The sequence below is a fragment of the Babylonia areolata genome, chromosome 18 (genome assembly GCF_041734735.1).
Source record: "Babylonia areolata isolate BAREFJ2019XMU chromosome 18, ASM4173473v1, whole genome shotgun sequence".
In the NCBI taxonomy this organism is placed as follows: Eukaryota; Metazoa; Mollusca; class Gastropoda; order Neogastropoda; family Buccinidae; genus Babylonia; species Babylonia areolata.
This window is the reverse complement of record NC_134893.1, coordinates 54,694,425-54,708,380: the sequence shown is the minus strand read 5'-3', so window position 1 is coordinate 54,708,380 and position 13,956 is coordinate 54,694,425. Positions and strand designations below refer to the sequence as shown.

The 13,956-nt window shown below is 43.4% G+C and overlaps 1 protein-coding gene across 2 annotated transcripts in view; it reads right to left on the bottom strand.

Annotated features, from left to right (window-relative positions):
* The window catches only part of LOC143292074 (neuronal acetylcholine receptor subunit alpha-7-like), a 149,765-nt gene that overhangs the window by 110,385 nt on the left and 25,424 nt on the right, over positions 1-13,956 (bottom strand). For both annotated transcript variants that reach the window (XM_076602253.1, XM_076602252.1), the window contains exon 2: positions 8,807-8,931. In XM_076602253.1, the coding sequence (XP_076458368.1) occupies positions 8,807-8,891 (85 nt within the window). In that variant the 5' untranslated portion in view covers positions 8,892-8,931. The remainder of the gene's footprint in view (positions 1-8,806; positions 8,932-13,956) is intronic.

The following is a 13,956-nucleotide window of genomic DNA, read 5'->3' as shown; positions in this document are numbered from 1 at the left end:
CTGATTTCCGGGGAACAAGTTGACCTTTCTCACTGGGACATATGCACTTTTCATCGAACGGTTTCTTTTCGTGTGTGGTATATATTTAAAAAAATGCATTGGTCTGGCCAGTTGTCCAAGGGTACATTGGCATTAATGTCCACAGGGTCAGCGTGAACCTGAAAGCGAATCATTCCTTTTAAAGGAACATACTAGCTGGATACTAAAAACAAAAACATATATCTAAAACAATATATTCAGAGACACATTTAGCCACACAGGGACACACTGGCAATGCTCACAGGGTCAGCGTGACCCTTGCAGCACAATATCCTCTCACACAGCCTATAGCCCATAGCAGCGTGAAAGTATTCACAGTGTGTGTGACGGATCAGTGCCCGCGTCTTTTGTCCAGCGGGCTCTGGCACTGAGTGGGCTGTCATTCTGCTTTATGAATAATGCATACCATGCATGGGTTCTGCTTCCTGCACCAGTCTGCTTCTCTTTTCTTCACTGTGCTGTGTGCTGGGTGCAGAGAGGAGAGGAGAGAGAAGGGGGGTTGAGCGAGAGAAGGGCAAAAAGAAGAAGGAAGGGGGGGGCCGTGGCCTTTTTTGAATAAACCATCTCTCTGTTTCTCTCTGTCTCTGTCTCTCTGTCTGTCTCTCTCTCGTTAAAGTGTTTCTTTTTTTTTATATTCCCAACAAGTGTTTATATTCCTACCGTGTGCTTTACAATAACAAACACGATCTTGAGCATCTAAAGTGCAACGAAAGTTTTTCAGCAGTTACGGAATTTCTTCTAAAAGATTTACATTCCAAATCAATAATAGAATAATAATAATGATAATCATGATACCAACAACAGCAGTATGATGATGCTGTTGTTGATGGTGCTTAAACTGTCAAATCATTAAAAACAACAACACTGTACACCTCCATGTTCAAGTGTCATAGGCTCTGTAACTCACTGTATGCTCTAAATCTATCTATACCCTTTTTAATCCACTCAGGACATTCAAGGCAGCACACTTACCAAAGGTCTGAGATAAATCTGTGTTGAGACACTAAACCATGCAATGCGTCATATGCCGCTATACTCTTTGCCTACATTTTCATCCCCAAACAGTTACACTGATCCTAATCGGTTGTGTTGTGTCTGATTTTTGACTCACTTGTGTAAACAAAGTGAGTCTATGTTTTAACCCGTTGTTCGGTTGTCTCTCTCTCTCTCTCTCTCTGTGTGTGTGTGTGTGTGTGTGTGTGTGTGTGTGTGTGTGTGTGGTAAACTTTAACATTGACATTTTCTCTGCAAATACTTTGTCAGTTGACACCAAATTAAACATAAAAATAGGAAAAATTCAGTTCTTTCCAGTCATCTTGTTTAAAACAATATTGCACCTATGGGATGGGCACACAAAAAAAGAAGAAAAAAAAAAAGAAGAAGCCTAATTATATGCAAACTGCATTTACTGTTATATATATATTTTTTGTATTCTCTAAACTTGGCACTTTGATCTGATATTCTGACCCAACAACAAGAGCAGTCATTATTATCATTTTTGTTCAAACAGGAACTTCTTTTGCTAAGCATGGAAGTTTTATTTATTTTGCAAACGTTTTGGTGCAGATAGTAAAAAAAGGGAAATTACTCTGTAATTAATGCTAGGGGACTTAATTTGCTTTAAACTGATCTTTCTCATCTGAAACATTACATTTTGAAATTATACTCAATACATAAGAAGCTTGGACTTTTTTTTTTTTTTTTAGTGTATCACAAGTGAGTCTTGAAGGCCTTGCCTCTCTTGTTTATATTTTTTATTACCAGTCCGCAACGTGACCCCAGATGTGTTGCTGAGGATGTGGACAGGTAATAATACTGGGATATATTTAGTGGCAATCTTGAAACGTAAGTTTGTCTTGTAATATAATTTCCCCTGAGTTTGACACCCTAGTCCTGCCCGCTTCACCAAGCGCTCCGAGAGAAAACCTGGCCCGACCCAATCCCAGCGGCCCGGAAGCTCTACGGGGGACTGGAGGACCTGCGACGTATTGCCGCCTTCGTCGAGGAGACGGAGGAATCCTTCTGATAAAAGACGAACGAGACAACAACAACACCATAGTGTAGCTGATTCCTCTAAGAAGAATCAAACTGAGGGGGAGTTGGGGGCGGGGTGGGGGATAGAGATAAGTGTTTATATAAATAATCTCGTGATACGTTTTCGTGACAGACTAAACTTGAACTCTTTAACAAAAAGGGGAAGCCGACAAAAAGAGGGTCCAGGGATTGTACGTTATCCACGTGACCCTAGTGCAGGAAGTGTCCATCATCAGCGGAACCACACTGGAAGGGAAATTACAGTCTGTGTGCCCCCACCGGGCAGAGGGCGAAGCAAGGTGAAGAAAGCCCCGCGCGACAGCCGGCAGAGAAATTGGCGCCATACATCACCCAGTAAGATCCTCGCTACAACACACGTCAGTAGGTCTGGGACTGTACACTAATGTCGTGGTGACGACAGCTAAAGATCTGCTTTCTTTCCATGCACTGAAGTGACTTTTTATGTGGACGGACAGTACTATATTTCGCAATGTATGGAAAGGACAAAAACATACTTGGCAACATTTCGTTAGGACGGAAAATATTCTGGACAACATTTTTCTACGGACATAAAAATACCTTGCTACACGTGGTAAGGGTAGAAACATACTTTGCAATATTTGGTACAGGGCAGAAACACATTGAAAAATATTCAGTAAGGGCTAAAACGTTAGCCGAAATTGAATTGAATCATCATCGAACGGATATAACAATATTCATACCGTCTTACCAAGAACCTTCAAATTCGTTCAAATGGAAGTGGTCCGATTCTGCGTCAGGAGATTGTACAATGTTGCTTTCGAAAAAAAAAAAAAAAAAAAAAAGTCGCACAGTTGTTATTGTGTGGTCCATTTCAGAACGAACCCACGCAAATCAAGTACAGCTGTATGGTAGACAAATGAGAAAATATAGATAGTAGATTAATAAGGGGGAAGGGAGGGGTTTTACACGAACATCACGGCGTGACAGACTTGCCCTCTGGCTGCAGCGGGTTGATCCAGGAGATGCCAAGTGCTGAAATGGATCCCATGACAGTGTCCGTACTGTAACAACACAATGACCGTCATTTACCTGAGCTCCAGGCAAAAGAACTTCACTGTCTCGTGCCCACATACAGCGGTAAAAACTCCGACACTTTGCGCAGAAACTGGCCTCATATGTCGCCCACGGAGACTCCTGCTACACAACTTGTTTCTCGGATCCTCCGTTGTACTCTATCTATGAGTTTCATAGGCCTGGTTTTTTTTTCTTACTCCATATTACTGTGAAAATGACAATTTTAAAGGTTAACGTTCATAGCTTTCCTTGACGAAAAAAAAAAGGGAAAGAAAAAAAAGACGATGAACTTGCAGTTTGCATATATTGATATCATTTTCTAATTCTTCCCAGAAACTGGGACTGTTAGTTTAGTTTCAGTTTCAGTAGCTCGAGGAGGCGTCACTGCGTTCGGACAAATCCATATACGCTAGCGACACCACATCTGCCAAGCAGATGCCTGACCAGCAGCGTAACCCAACGCGCTTAGTCAGGCCTTGTGAAAAAAAAAAGAAAAAAAAAAGGTGATAGACTGTTAGCCCACGAATTCTCACACCTTACGACAAAGCGTGAAAGGTGAAAGGCGAGAAAGGTGAGAAAGCGTGGTCGTTCCTACTCCCGCGTTTTCTCTCAACTGCGAGAGTGCGAGTGGCGACAATACGCTTTATCGCAATGTGTGAGAAGCATGGGAAGTCCGTCTCCCTTGTCTTTTATCTTATTTTATCAAATACATTTCGTTTGTCATCGGGGTGGGCATCTTGCCTTTTTCCAACACAAATCTTAGAGAAAAACGCGCGCGCGAGAGAGAGACAGAGACAGAGAGAGAGAGAGAGAGAGAGAGAGAGAGAGAGAGAGAGATGGTGACGACGACAACGACGATCATGGTGACGTTAATGAAGACGGTGACGGTAATGGCACAGATTTAGTTAAAAAAGAAAAAAAAAAAGTGTGTGTGTGTGTGTGTGTGTGTGTGTGTGTGTGTGTGTGTGTGTGTGTGTGTGTGTGTGTGTGTGTGTTTCCTTTCGTCTCTTTGTTTGGGTGGCAGGTTGATTTGTTTTCCTTCTTTCATATTGTTTTCAAAATGATATTGTCTTCTCTGAAACTGAGAAGCTATTTCCAGTGCAACGTTGCATGCGAAAGGATGCTAACTCAAACAGATGAACATATGAAGAAGCATGCGATGAAGGAACATTCTAAATAAATGTGACAGGAAACACTGCATCACAACAAACATCAAAACTGTATCTGGTCCCGTTTCCACGCTCCCTACGCGAGGGTAAAGCATTGTGAAACACCGTTTTCTGTAACATTTCTGAACAGAGTTGAATCATTTGGATGTTATTCCCAGCGACGAATCGGGTGAAATCTTGGTCTGTGTTTATGTTTGAGTTACACACATCGAATTAATTTTGTTGTTGGCTATTGATTCCGATGCTGAGTTTGAGGTAGATGCATTGGAATGATCCATCTCATGTGACATACAGTTGATATATGTCAGTTTCAGAGTCATACTGTCGATGTCTTCGCTAACGCCATTGTAATCACCATGATCGTCGTTGTCGTCGAATTGAGAGAAAGCGTGGGAGGGGAACGACTACACTTTCTCGAAATCCCACTCTTTCTCGTAAAGCGTGGGCGAGCAGGAACTGTTTGGAGTTAGAAAAAATGTATATGGTGGGTAAAATAATATATACATTTACAGTGAAGGAAAGGAATGAACATTTTTCTGCATTATGTAGGTTTACATTTAAATATTATATTCGAAGTTTATTGTCAAATGGAATGACACATGCTTCTCAATTTGATATCAAAGTCCTTGTACTCTAAGAGCTACACTGAATGATTATCTTGCTCTTGTATCTTTCCTGAGTTTCCACATATCTGAAAAAAGCGCGACTTTCTGTCACTCCATCACATGTCTGCCATGACATTCGTGTGACTCACATCACTCTATGAATAACAACTGTCCTTGATTGTACTTTCCTGGACATGTGTGAGTGACGTGAATGGGTCGTGTTGAGTCCTGCTGAATGAAATGTTTTCTAGGCGGTTGCGCTTATGAACTGAAGGTAGGAACCATTTCGTGGCGAATGGTTAAAACTCTCAGTATGCGACTCACACGATCTGGAAACCCAAGGTGGCGGACAATGCTCTGATTCTGGACAGAGGAATTGGCGAGCATTCATCACCCGGTAAGACCCCTGCTGAACAGCTCGTCACTTGTGTCTGGGCTTCTCCGCTCTAATTTCATTGTGGGGATTACTCAAAGTCCATTTTAATTCGTTTCCCCGAACTGAAGACTGGCGGAGGTGTACTTTGCTAGCGTTTGACATGGAACGCACGTTTTTCGTTGTCTGTCTTTTCTCTTGTCAGCAGCAGTCTTGTGGTGGTATTTATTTTGTTGTGATTTTCAGTATGGTTCATGTGTCAGTGTTTCTGTCAACGAGGGTTTGTACTGAGGCACCCACTGAACGTTATTCTATCTACTGATAATTGTCTTCGTGACGGAAGCTTCCATTGTCTTGTTTAGTTGTAATCTGATGGAGTGTATTTTCTGAAGGTGGGGTGGTGATCATTCGTGAAGATCTAGGAATATTCACTGGGAGCGAATCTATCAAACGGGAGGCGAAAGATAAATACACAATCTGAAAACACAATGAAACGAAATTACCGTCAAACGTTCTGGTATTTCCGTGGCTATACCTTTCCTATGTATAATGTGCAAAATCCCTGTCCGTATATAGGACTCGAATCTGGACACTCACTTCCTGGTTAGGGACATGACCACTGGGACACGGCTCCAAACGTCAAACAATACTTTAGCCATAGATAAGAAATGAAACTGTACCCATGTCCCCTCCTTCAACTGAAGGTTTGACGCTTGGTGGAGATGTAAAGAAAACATTACGAGTACTGTGCCGCGTTAAGGTTTGACAGCACACGTCGGTCATGGCGGTATTCGTTTGTCCACAAAGACTTCGGGCTGAAAGAAACGTTAAGAGACTTCCCACTGATGCAGACAGAATAGTGACATGTCGTCTGGGATTTGTCAGACGTTGGAGAAATCGATCACTCAATGTGTGTCTAAAAAATGCTATGACCGCACTAAACGGTGCAGTCATTGATTTTAGAATTTGTGCTACTTTGCTTAACCAACCGCGTCGCGCTGTTTGATTTTTTTTGTTGTGGAAAAGAGACTGGTTGTGTCGAATGTACCGATTAACATTGCGCGGTATAGAGTGGAAACGACATTTTGCAATGCACTGCCCGCTATTTGTTTTCGTTTTATTTGGAAAATGTGGCAGTACAAAACACGTCGACATGTATTCTAAGATGTGGACGCTGTACCTTCTATTGTTATCAGACATGTACTTTTAAACAAACATTCGATCTCCCTCACCCTGTTCCTCTATATGTTGTTGTTGCTTTTCTCTCGCTGTCTGTCTACAGGTCTCATATTCAGCAAAAAACATTACATATTTACTGCCACAGGCTTACGCTGGGACTTTCGCGACGGGTTTTGCTAGCGACTGAGGACTCGACAAATGGGTGTTTGTTTGAGTTATCTGTCGCTTCAGTGTTTGTACACTACACATCATTTCCTAGAAATACAAATTCAGGCACAAACTGAGGTGAAATAGTTTCATTTAATGTGGAAACTATTTTCTATATATTTTTTTCTTTGAAACGTTTAATTAAAACACCACCACCACCACCACTACCAACAACAAGAACACAAACAGCAACCACCACGTTTCAGAAAAAAAGCATTGGAGAGTTAACTGAAGGTGATCATCCCAGATACCATCTTTTGGTGTCGAGAGTTGCTGTGTGAAGAACAGCTGCAAAACTGGGAACAGGCAGTGAGAGGATTGTTATTCAACAGACAGACGAAAAGGCAGACACACAGAGACAGATATACAGATAGACAGACAGACACTCAGACATACAGACAGACAGACAGACAGACAGACAGACAGACACACACACACACACACACACACACACACACACACACACACACCACTACCACCACGACCACCAGCACCATTCGTGGTCATCATCACGTTCAATGTTCCGATGCAAAAAGACAGTTCTTCTCAAGCTAAACGGTCTGTCTGTCTGTTTGAACATTAATAAAGCCGCCCGAAAAAAAACCAAAAAACCCCCCCAAAACAAAGTACAACAACAACAACAAAAAACCCCAACAAAAAACAACAACACACAAACCATAAACGTTCCATAGCTCCCTTAAGAAAACAACAGCAAGCAACAAACAAAGGCAGTAACACCTCCTTCCCCAAGCTCCCCTAAAAACAACAGCAACCAAAAAAAACTAAAGTTACAGCAAGTGCATATTTTGCAAATTGAAAAAGCCAAATCTTCAGTAAGAACTCATTAACACTGGCATTTCCATCTTCAGCATAGAAACAGATCTTAAGACAACCCCCCAAAAAACCAAACCAAACAACAATAACAACAACAACAACAACAACACGTGTGTGTGTGTGTGTGTGTGTGTGTGTGTGTGTGTGTGTGTGTGTGTGTGTGTGTGTGTGTGTGTGTGTGTGTGTGTGTGTGTGTGTGTGTTCTTTTATTTTGTTAAAACAATAATAATAACAAACAAAGATATGTCTGAGGAAGGAGCTGAGCAATACAGAAAGTTTTTTTTTTCTTCTTTTTCTTTTCTGACGGACGATTGGGTATTCTGTCATCTCTACATCACAAACAGGAACACATCGGTCATGTTTGCTTTCACAAAGACAGTAATACCATCATCACTCAGTGTTTAGCGCTTTGAAAGAAAGAAAGAAAGACAGTGAGAGAGGGGGGAGAGAGAGAGAGAGAGAGACAGAGACAGAGAGAGAGAGAGAGAGAGAGAGAGAGGGGGGGGAGTGATAAAGGTGGAGGGAGAGACGGAGAAAGAGTGAGTGAATCAAACCATATCAAACCAACCCAACCCAACCCAACCTGCCCGAAATCAAACCACACCAAAGCGAACCAAATCAAACCGAACCACACAGATTCCAAACCAGATTAAACCACACAAAACCAATCTAAACTAAACCAGACCAAGCCATCCAAAACCAAGCCAATCCAACCAAAAACAAACCAAACCAAAATGGACCAAACTTAGCCAATGAAACAATCCAAAACGAAACTCAACCAGACCAAGCAAAACCAAACAAACCATACCAAACCAAAACAACCCAACCCATCCCAACCCAACCCACACCACACCACACCACACCACACCACACCATACCACACCAAACCACACCAAAACACAGCACACCAACCCAACCCAAACTACACCACACCACACCAAACCAAACCAAAACAGCCCAACCAAAACCACACCAACCAAACCCAAAACAAACCACAACACACCAAACGACACGACACGACACGACACGACACGACACGACACCACATCACACCACACCACACCACACCACACCACACCAAACGACATGACACGACACGACACGACACCACACCACACCACACCACACCACACCACATCAAACGACATGACACGACACGACACCACACCACACCACACCACACCACACCACACCAAACGACATGACACGACATCACACCACACCACACCACATCAAACGACATGACACGACACGACACCACACCACACCACATCAATCTAAAGACGACAAAACACAACACGCCCACTTACTGCCACCATCGACCAGCGGTCTGTCCCAGCCCCACAGACAACACAAGGTGATGCACAGGGAGACAGCCGCCTGCAGGTTGCCCATGCTCTTGTGTGCCCCTACCACACCACGTCCTTCGGCCAGCCTGCGATCATAGGCACGTGATACACCTGATTCACCACTCACCTGTTCAATGCTGTGGGCTTAAAAAAGAAGCGTAATATCGCCCAACAAAAGAATGTCACTATACAGCAGTACACATAGAAGCATCAGGAAGCTGAGCGCATCATTCGTTTCCTGTGTCATTCATTCAGGCATCAGTCACACACAGATGGTGAGGATGGAGTTGACAGTACATAATATGGTGAGGATGGAGTGGCAGATGATGAGGATCGAGTGGATAGGACAGATGGTGAGGAAGGAGTGGCAGATGGTGAGGAAAGAGTGGAGAGGACAGATGGTGAGGATGGAGTGGCAGATGATGAGGATCGAGTGGATAGGACAGATGGTGAGGAAGGAGTGGCAGATGATGAGGATCGAGTGGATAGGACAGATGGTGAGGAAGGAGTGGCAGATGATGAGGATCGAGTGGATAGGACAGATGGTGAGGATGGAGTGGCAGATGATGGGGATCGAGTGGATAGGACAGATGGTGAGGATGGAGTGGCAGATGATGGGGATCGAGTGGATAGGACAGATGGTGAGTGGAGAGGACAGATAGTGGGGAAGGAGCGGAGAGGACAGATGGTGAGGAAGGAGTGGAGAGGACAGATGGTGAGGATGGAGTGGCAGATGATGGGGATCGAGTGGATAGGACAGATGGTGAGTGGAGAGGACAGATGGTGAGGAAGGAGTGGAGAGGACAGATGGTGAGGAAGGAGTGGAGAGGACAGATGGTGAGGAAGGAGTGACAGATGGTGAGGAAGGTGTGGAGAGGACAGATGGTGAGGGAGTGACAGATGGTGAGGAAGGAGTGACAGATGGTGAGGAAGGAGTGACAGATAATGAGGATCGAGTGGAAAGGACAGATGGTGAGGAAGGAGTGACAGATGGTGAGGAAGGAGTGGAGAGGACAGATGGTGAGGAAGGAGTGGAGAGGACAGATGGTGAGGAAGGAGTGGAGAGGACAGATGGTGAGGAAGGAGTGGAGAGGACAGATGGTGAGGAAGGAGTGACAGATGGTGAGGAAAGAGTGAAGAGGACAGATGGTGAGGAAGGAGTGGAGAGGACAGATGGTGAGGAAGGAGTGAAGAGGACAGATGGTGAGGAAGGAGAGGAGAGGACGGATGGAGAGGAAGTAGTGACAGATGGTGAGGAAGGTGTGGAGAGGACGGATGGTGAGGAAGGAGTGGAGAGGACGGATGGTGAGAAAGGAGTGAAGAGGACAGATGGTGAGGAAAGAGTGAAGAGGACAGATGGTGAGGAAGGAGTGGAGAGGACAGATGGTGAGGAAGGAGTGGAGAGGACGGATGGTGAGGAAGGAGTGACAGATGGTGAGGAAGGAGTGGAGAGGACGGATGGTGGGGAAGGAGTGGAGAGGACAGATGGTGAGGAAGGAGTGGAGAGGACAGATGGTGAGGAAGGAGTGAAGAGGACAGATGGTGGGGAAGGAGTGGAGAGGACGGATGGTGAGAAAGGAGTGAAGAGGACAGATGATGAGGAAGGAGTGGAGAGGACAGATGGTGAGGAAAGAGTTAAGAGGACAGATGATGAGGAAGGAGTGGAGAGGACAGATGGTGAGAAAGGAGTGAAGAGGACAGATGGTGAGAAAGGAGTGAAGAGGACAGATGGTGAGGAAGGAGTGGAGAGGACAGATGGTGAGAAAGGAGTGAAGAGGACAGATGGTGAGGAAGGAGTGAAGAGGACAGATGGTGAGGAAGGAGTGGACAGGACAGATGGTGAGGAAGGAGTGGACAGGACAGATGGTGAGGAAGGAATGGACAGGACAGATGGTGAGGAAGGAATGGATAGGGCAGATGGCGAAACGAGGTCGGAGGAAAGAGGCAGGCGGGGTTGATATCAGAAATTGTCACAGGACCCCCCTCCCTGAAACGAATGTTTGTTTGTTTGTTTGAATGTTTCTTTCTTTCTTTCTTTCTGTCTCTTTTTTCTTTCTTTCTTTCTTTCTTTCTCTCTTTCTTTCTTTCGTATTTCTTTCCTTTTTTGGTTTCTTGATATCTTTGTTTCTTTCTTCTTTTCCTCTTTTTGTTTCGTTTCTTTCTCTTTGTTGGCACACTTCTTTGTTTACCGACTGTCTTTTTCTATTTTCTCACTTATTTGCTGGCTTGATTGTTTACTTGAAAACACAACATGCAAAGCCCACCAAAACCAAGTCCCCGATATTGTGGCATCGCTGCACAAACACGCAATGTGATGACAGCCAACACGGAAATACGACTCACGAACCGAAGTACACGGAATCATTCATGGTCAAATGATTTTTACAGCGCATGTTCCGGAAAAAATAAGGCAAACAAAAATGGTTTCTTTGAGGGTGTGTGTGTGTGTGTGTGTGTGTGTGTGTGTGTGTGTGTGTGTGTGTGTGTGTGTGTGTGTTTGGGGGGCGTTGGGGGGTGTTGGATTAATGATCAGCGAAGACTAAAGTGAAATAAGCAGTTGGTGGAGGTGCTCGTTTATGGTTGATGGAATAACCATCAGATCGGAATAACCATTACAATGAATTAACCATTAAACGGAATAACCATCAGAATGGAATAACCATTACAATGGATTAACCATAAGAATGGAATAACCATCGAAAACAATAATGACAATATGGACGAGGTGACGACAATAGAATGACAATATGGACGAGGTACTTCTTTCTTTCCTTTTTACTTTATTTCTTTTCACTGCACTTTGTGCTGTCTTTCCATGGGTTCATAGAAGAATGGCTGAATGAAAGAAACATTTTTAAATAACAGCGTTTGGATGTTAACAGGCTGCTGGTCAGTGCCAGTTACGATGCTGACTGTCAGGTAACTGTTAAATGTGTTGAACTGCAAGTCTGCAGTACACGCATACGAACCCATAGCAATAAAACACGTCATTGAATACGCACGCAAAACACAGTTGAATCAGAAAAAAAATCCACCTTTACAGGAAAATAGATTAATAAAGATGTATTGCATTGATTTGTATTGTATACAAGCAGATGAATAAAAGAAGAAAAAAGGTAGACTGAACAGCATATCAGCCATACGCTCTTCACCAAAGTGATTTGGCAATGAGCAGTCCATGAAACAAAGTACAATATACAGTTTGATAGATAAACAAGCAGAAAAAAGAAAACAAAATGTGGCGCTACAAAGTGATCATAGATTCTCCCCGATAGAGCCGTCCGAAAATCAGAGAGGAACTTGTTTTTACAGGATTATTGATAAATTAAAACAGCACTGACAGTCATAACCGGCCGTGGAGCAGGCTTACCTATCACCCCCACATCCCCCGTCGCCTCCCCTCTCCAACAGAGGATAACACGAACAAATACTTAACGAACACTGTTGCAGTGGTATTAGAAGTGGTAGCAGCTGTAGTCAGAGCAGTAAAAGAGTTATACCATTAACACCCATCGCCAGTCAGTGAGTGCGAGCTCTGCCTATTTTCTGAGAAGTTCTTATCTCTATACCTACGCATTTTATCAACGAAAACAGAACAAAAAAGTCCAAAAATAACAATAATAGTAACAAGAGAGGTATGGACTTCAAGACTCACTAGCGATCTGCACTTTATCCAAGAAAGGATATCACGAGAAGAAAAATGAAGATTAAAATAACGTTAAAAATGTGTTCTGTATTAAATGTCATGAAGCTGGAAAAGAATGTTGGGATTGAACCATGCAATCACGCTAGAAAGCAAGAAGGTTTACCACAAGACCAAAGTGCATCTGATCAGTCATCCAGAATTAATATTCAAAGTTATGTTTTTAACATGATATATTCATTATATAACACCATTTAAATCATGTTATTTTGATAAAGCTTTAAAACCAAACAAATGATCAGACAACTGGCTGGGAAAGCCCAATATATTTTCTGGATCCGGAGTCTCAACGAAATCAACTGTTCATGATCCGGAAATACGGCTTCATCCGGAAAACATACAACTTATGTATGAGTGGAAATATGTGTTCACTATGTTTATTGCAATTCTGGTATTGACAGACAAAGTATTTCGAGAGAACATGTATTTGTTAAAGTTTACCACGGACACAGACACACGTACACATAGACAACCAAACACCGGGTTATTGCATAGCCTCACTTTGTTTACACAAGTGAGTCAACAAACCCAGTTATGGGGTATGTACAGAAAATTTCCCAAATCATTAACCCATAAAACTGCACGGCAGAAGTAATTAATTCAAGTTCTATACTTAAGGGTTGCGAGTAGAAATCAGGGATTCAGTGACAAAAGACAGCCCAGAAACAGCTGGAGGTGAAACACTGAGGCGGAGTCTGGACACAATCAGAAAGGACAGCGCAGAGTCAGAAAAGCGATGGAGAAGAGTCATTGATGGCCTATGCGATGGCCTCTAGGGGGGCGAAGTGCCTGAGTAATGATAAGTAGTTCTGCACTTTCTGTGTCGGATCTTCTGCTGATCCTAATGGTCAGGAATGGGATCAGCCCTCTTGGTCCACACTGATCAACGTCAGTGTGATCCTTCTTGTGAAGAGCAAGCAGATAAGTCGGAGAAGGACGTGACGCTCACACTGCCTTCAACACGTATTCATGACTTTCCCCTGAGACCGAAAGGGAGAACGTACGATGCTTGGGTAGGATTCCCTTCCGTTCCCCTCTTCTCGCTTTAGGACTAAAAATCAATAACAACCCCCCCCCCCCCCCCACAACAAAACAACAACAAAAAACAAAAACAAAACAAAAAACCAAAAAGAAAGAAACACACACACACACACACACACACACACACACACACACACACACACACACACACACACACACACACTAAACAAAAAACAAAACAAACAAAAACACTACGAAATGCATATGGTCTATTGGCATCGTATTTGTTCGGAATCATCCTTTTTATTCGTTGATGTAAAGAGGACATTTCCTTTCATACGGAACTTCACCGGGTCGCCCTTCTATCAGTAACTAGATGTTGTCTTTACGTGGGTTGAACAAGTCCACATTCTCAGTTTACGCCAAA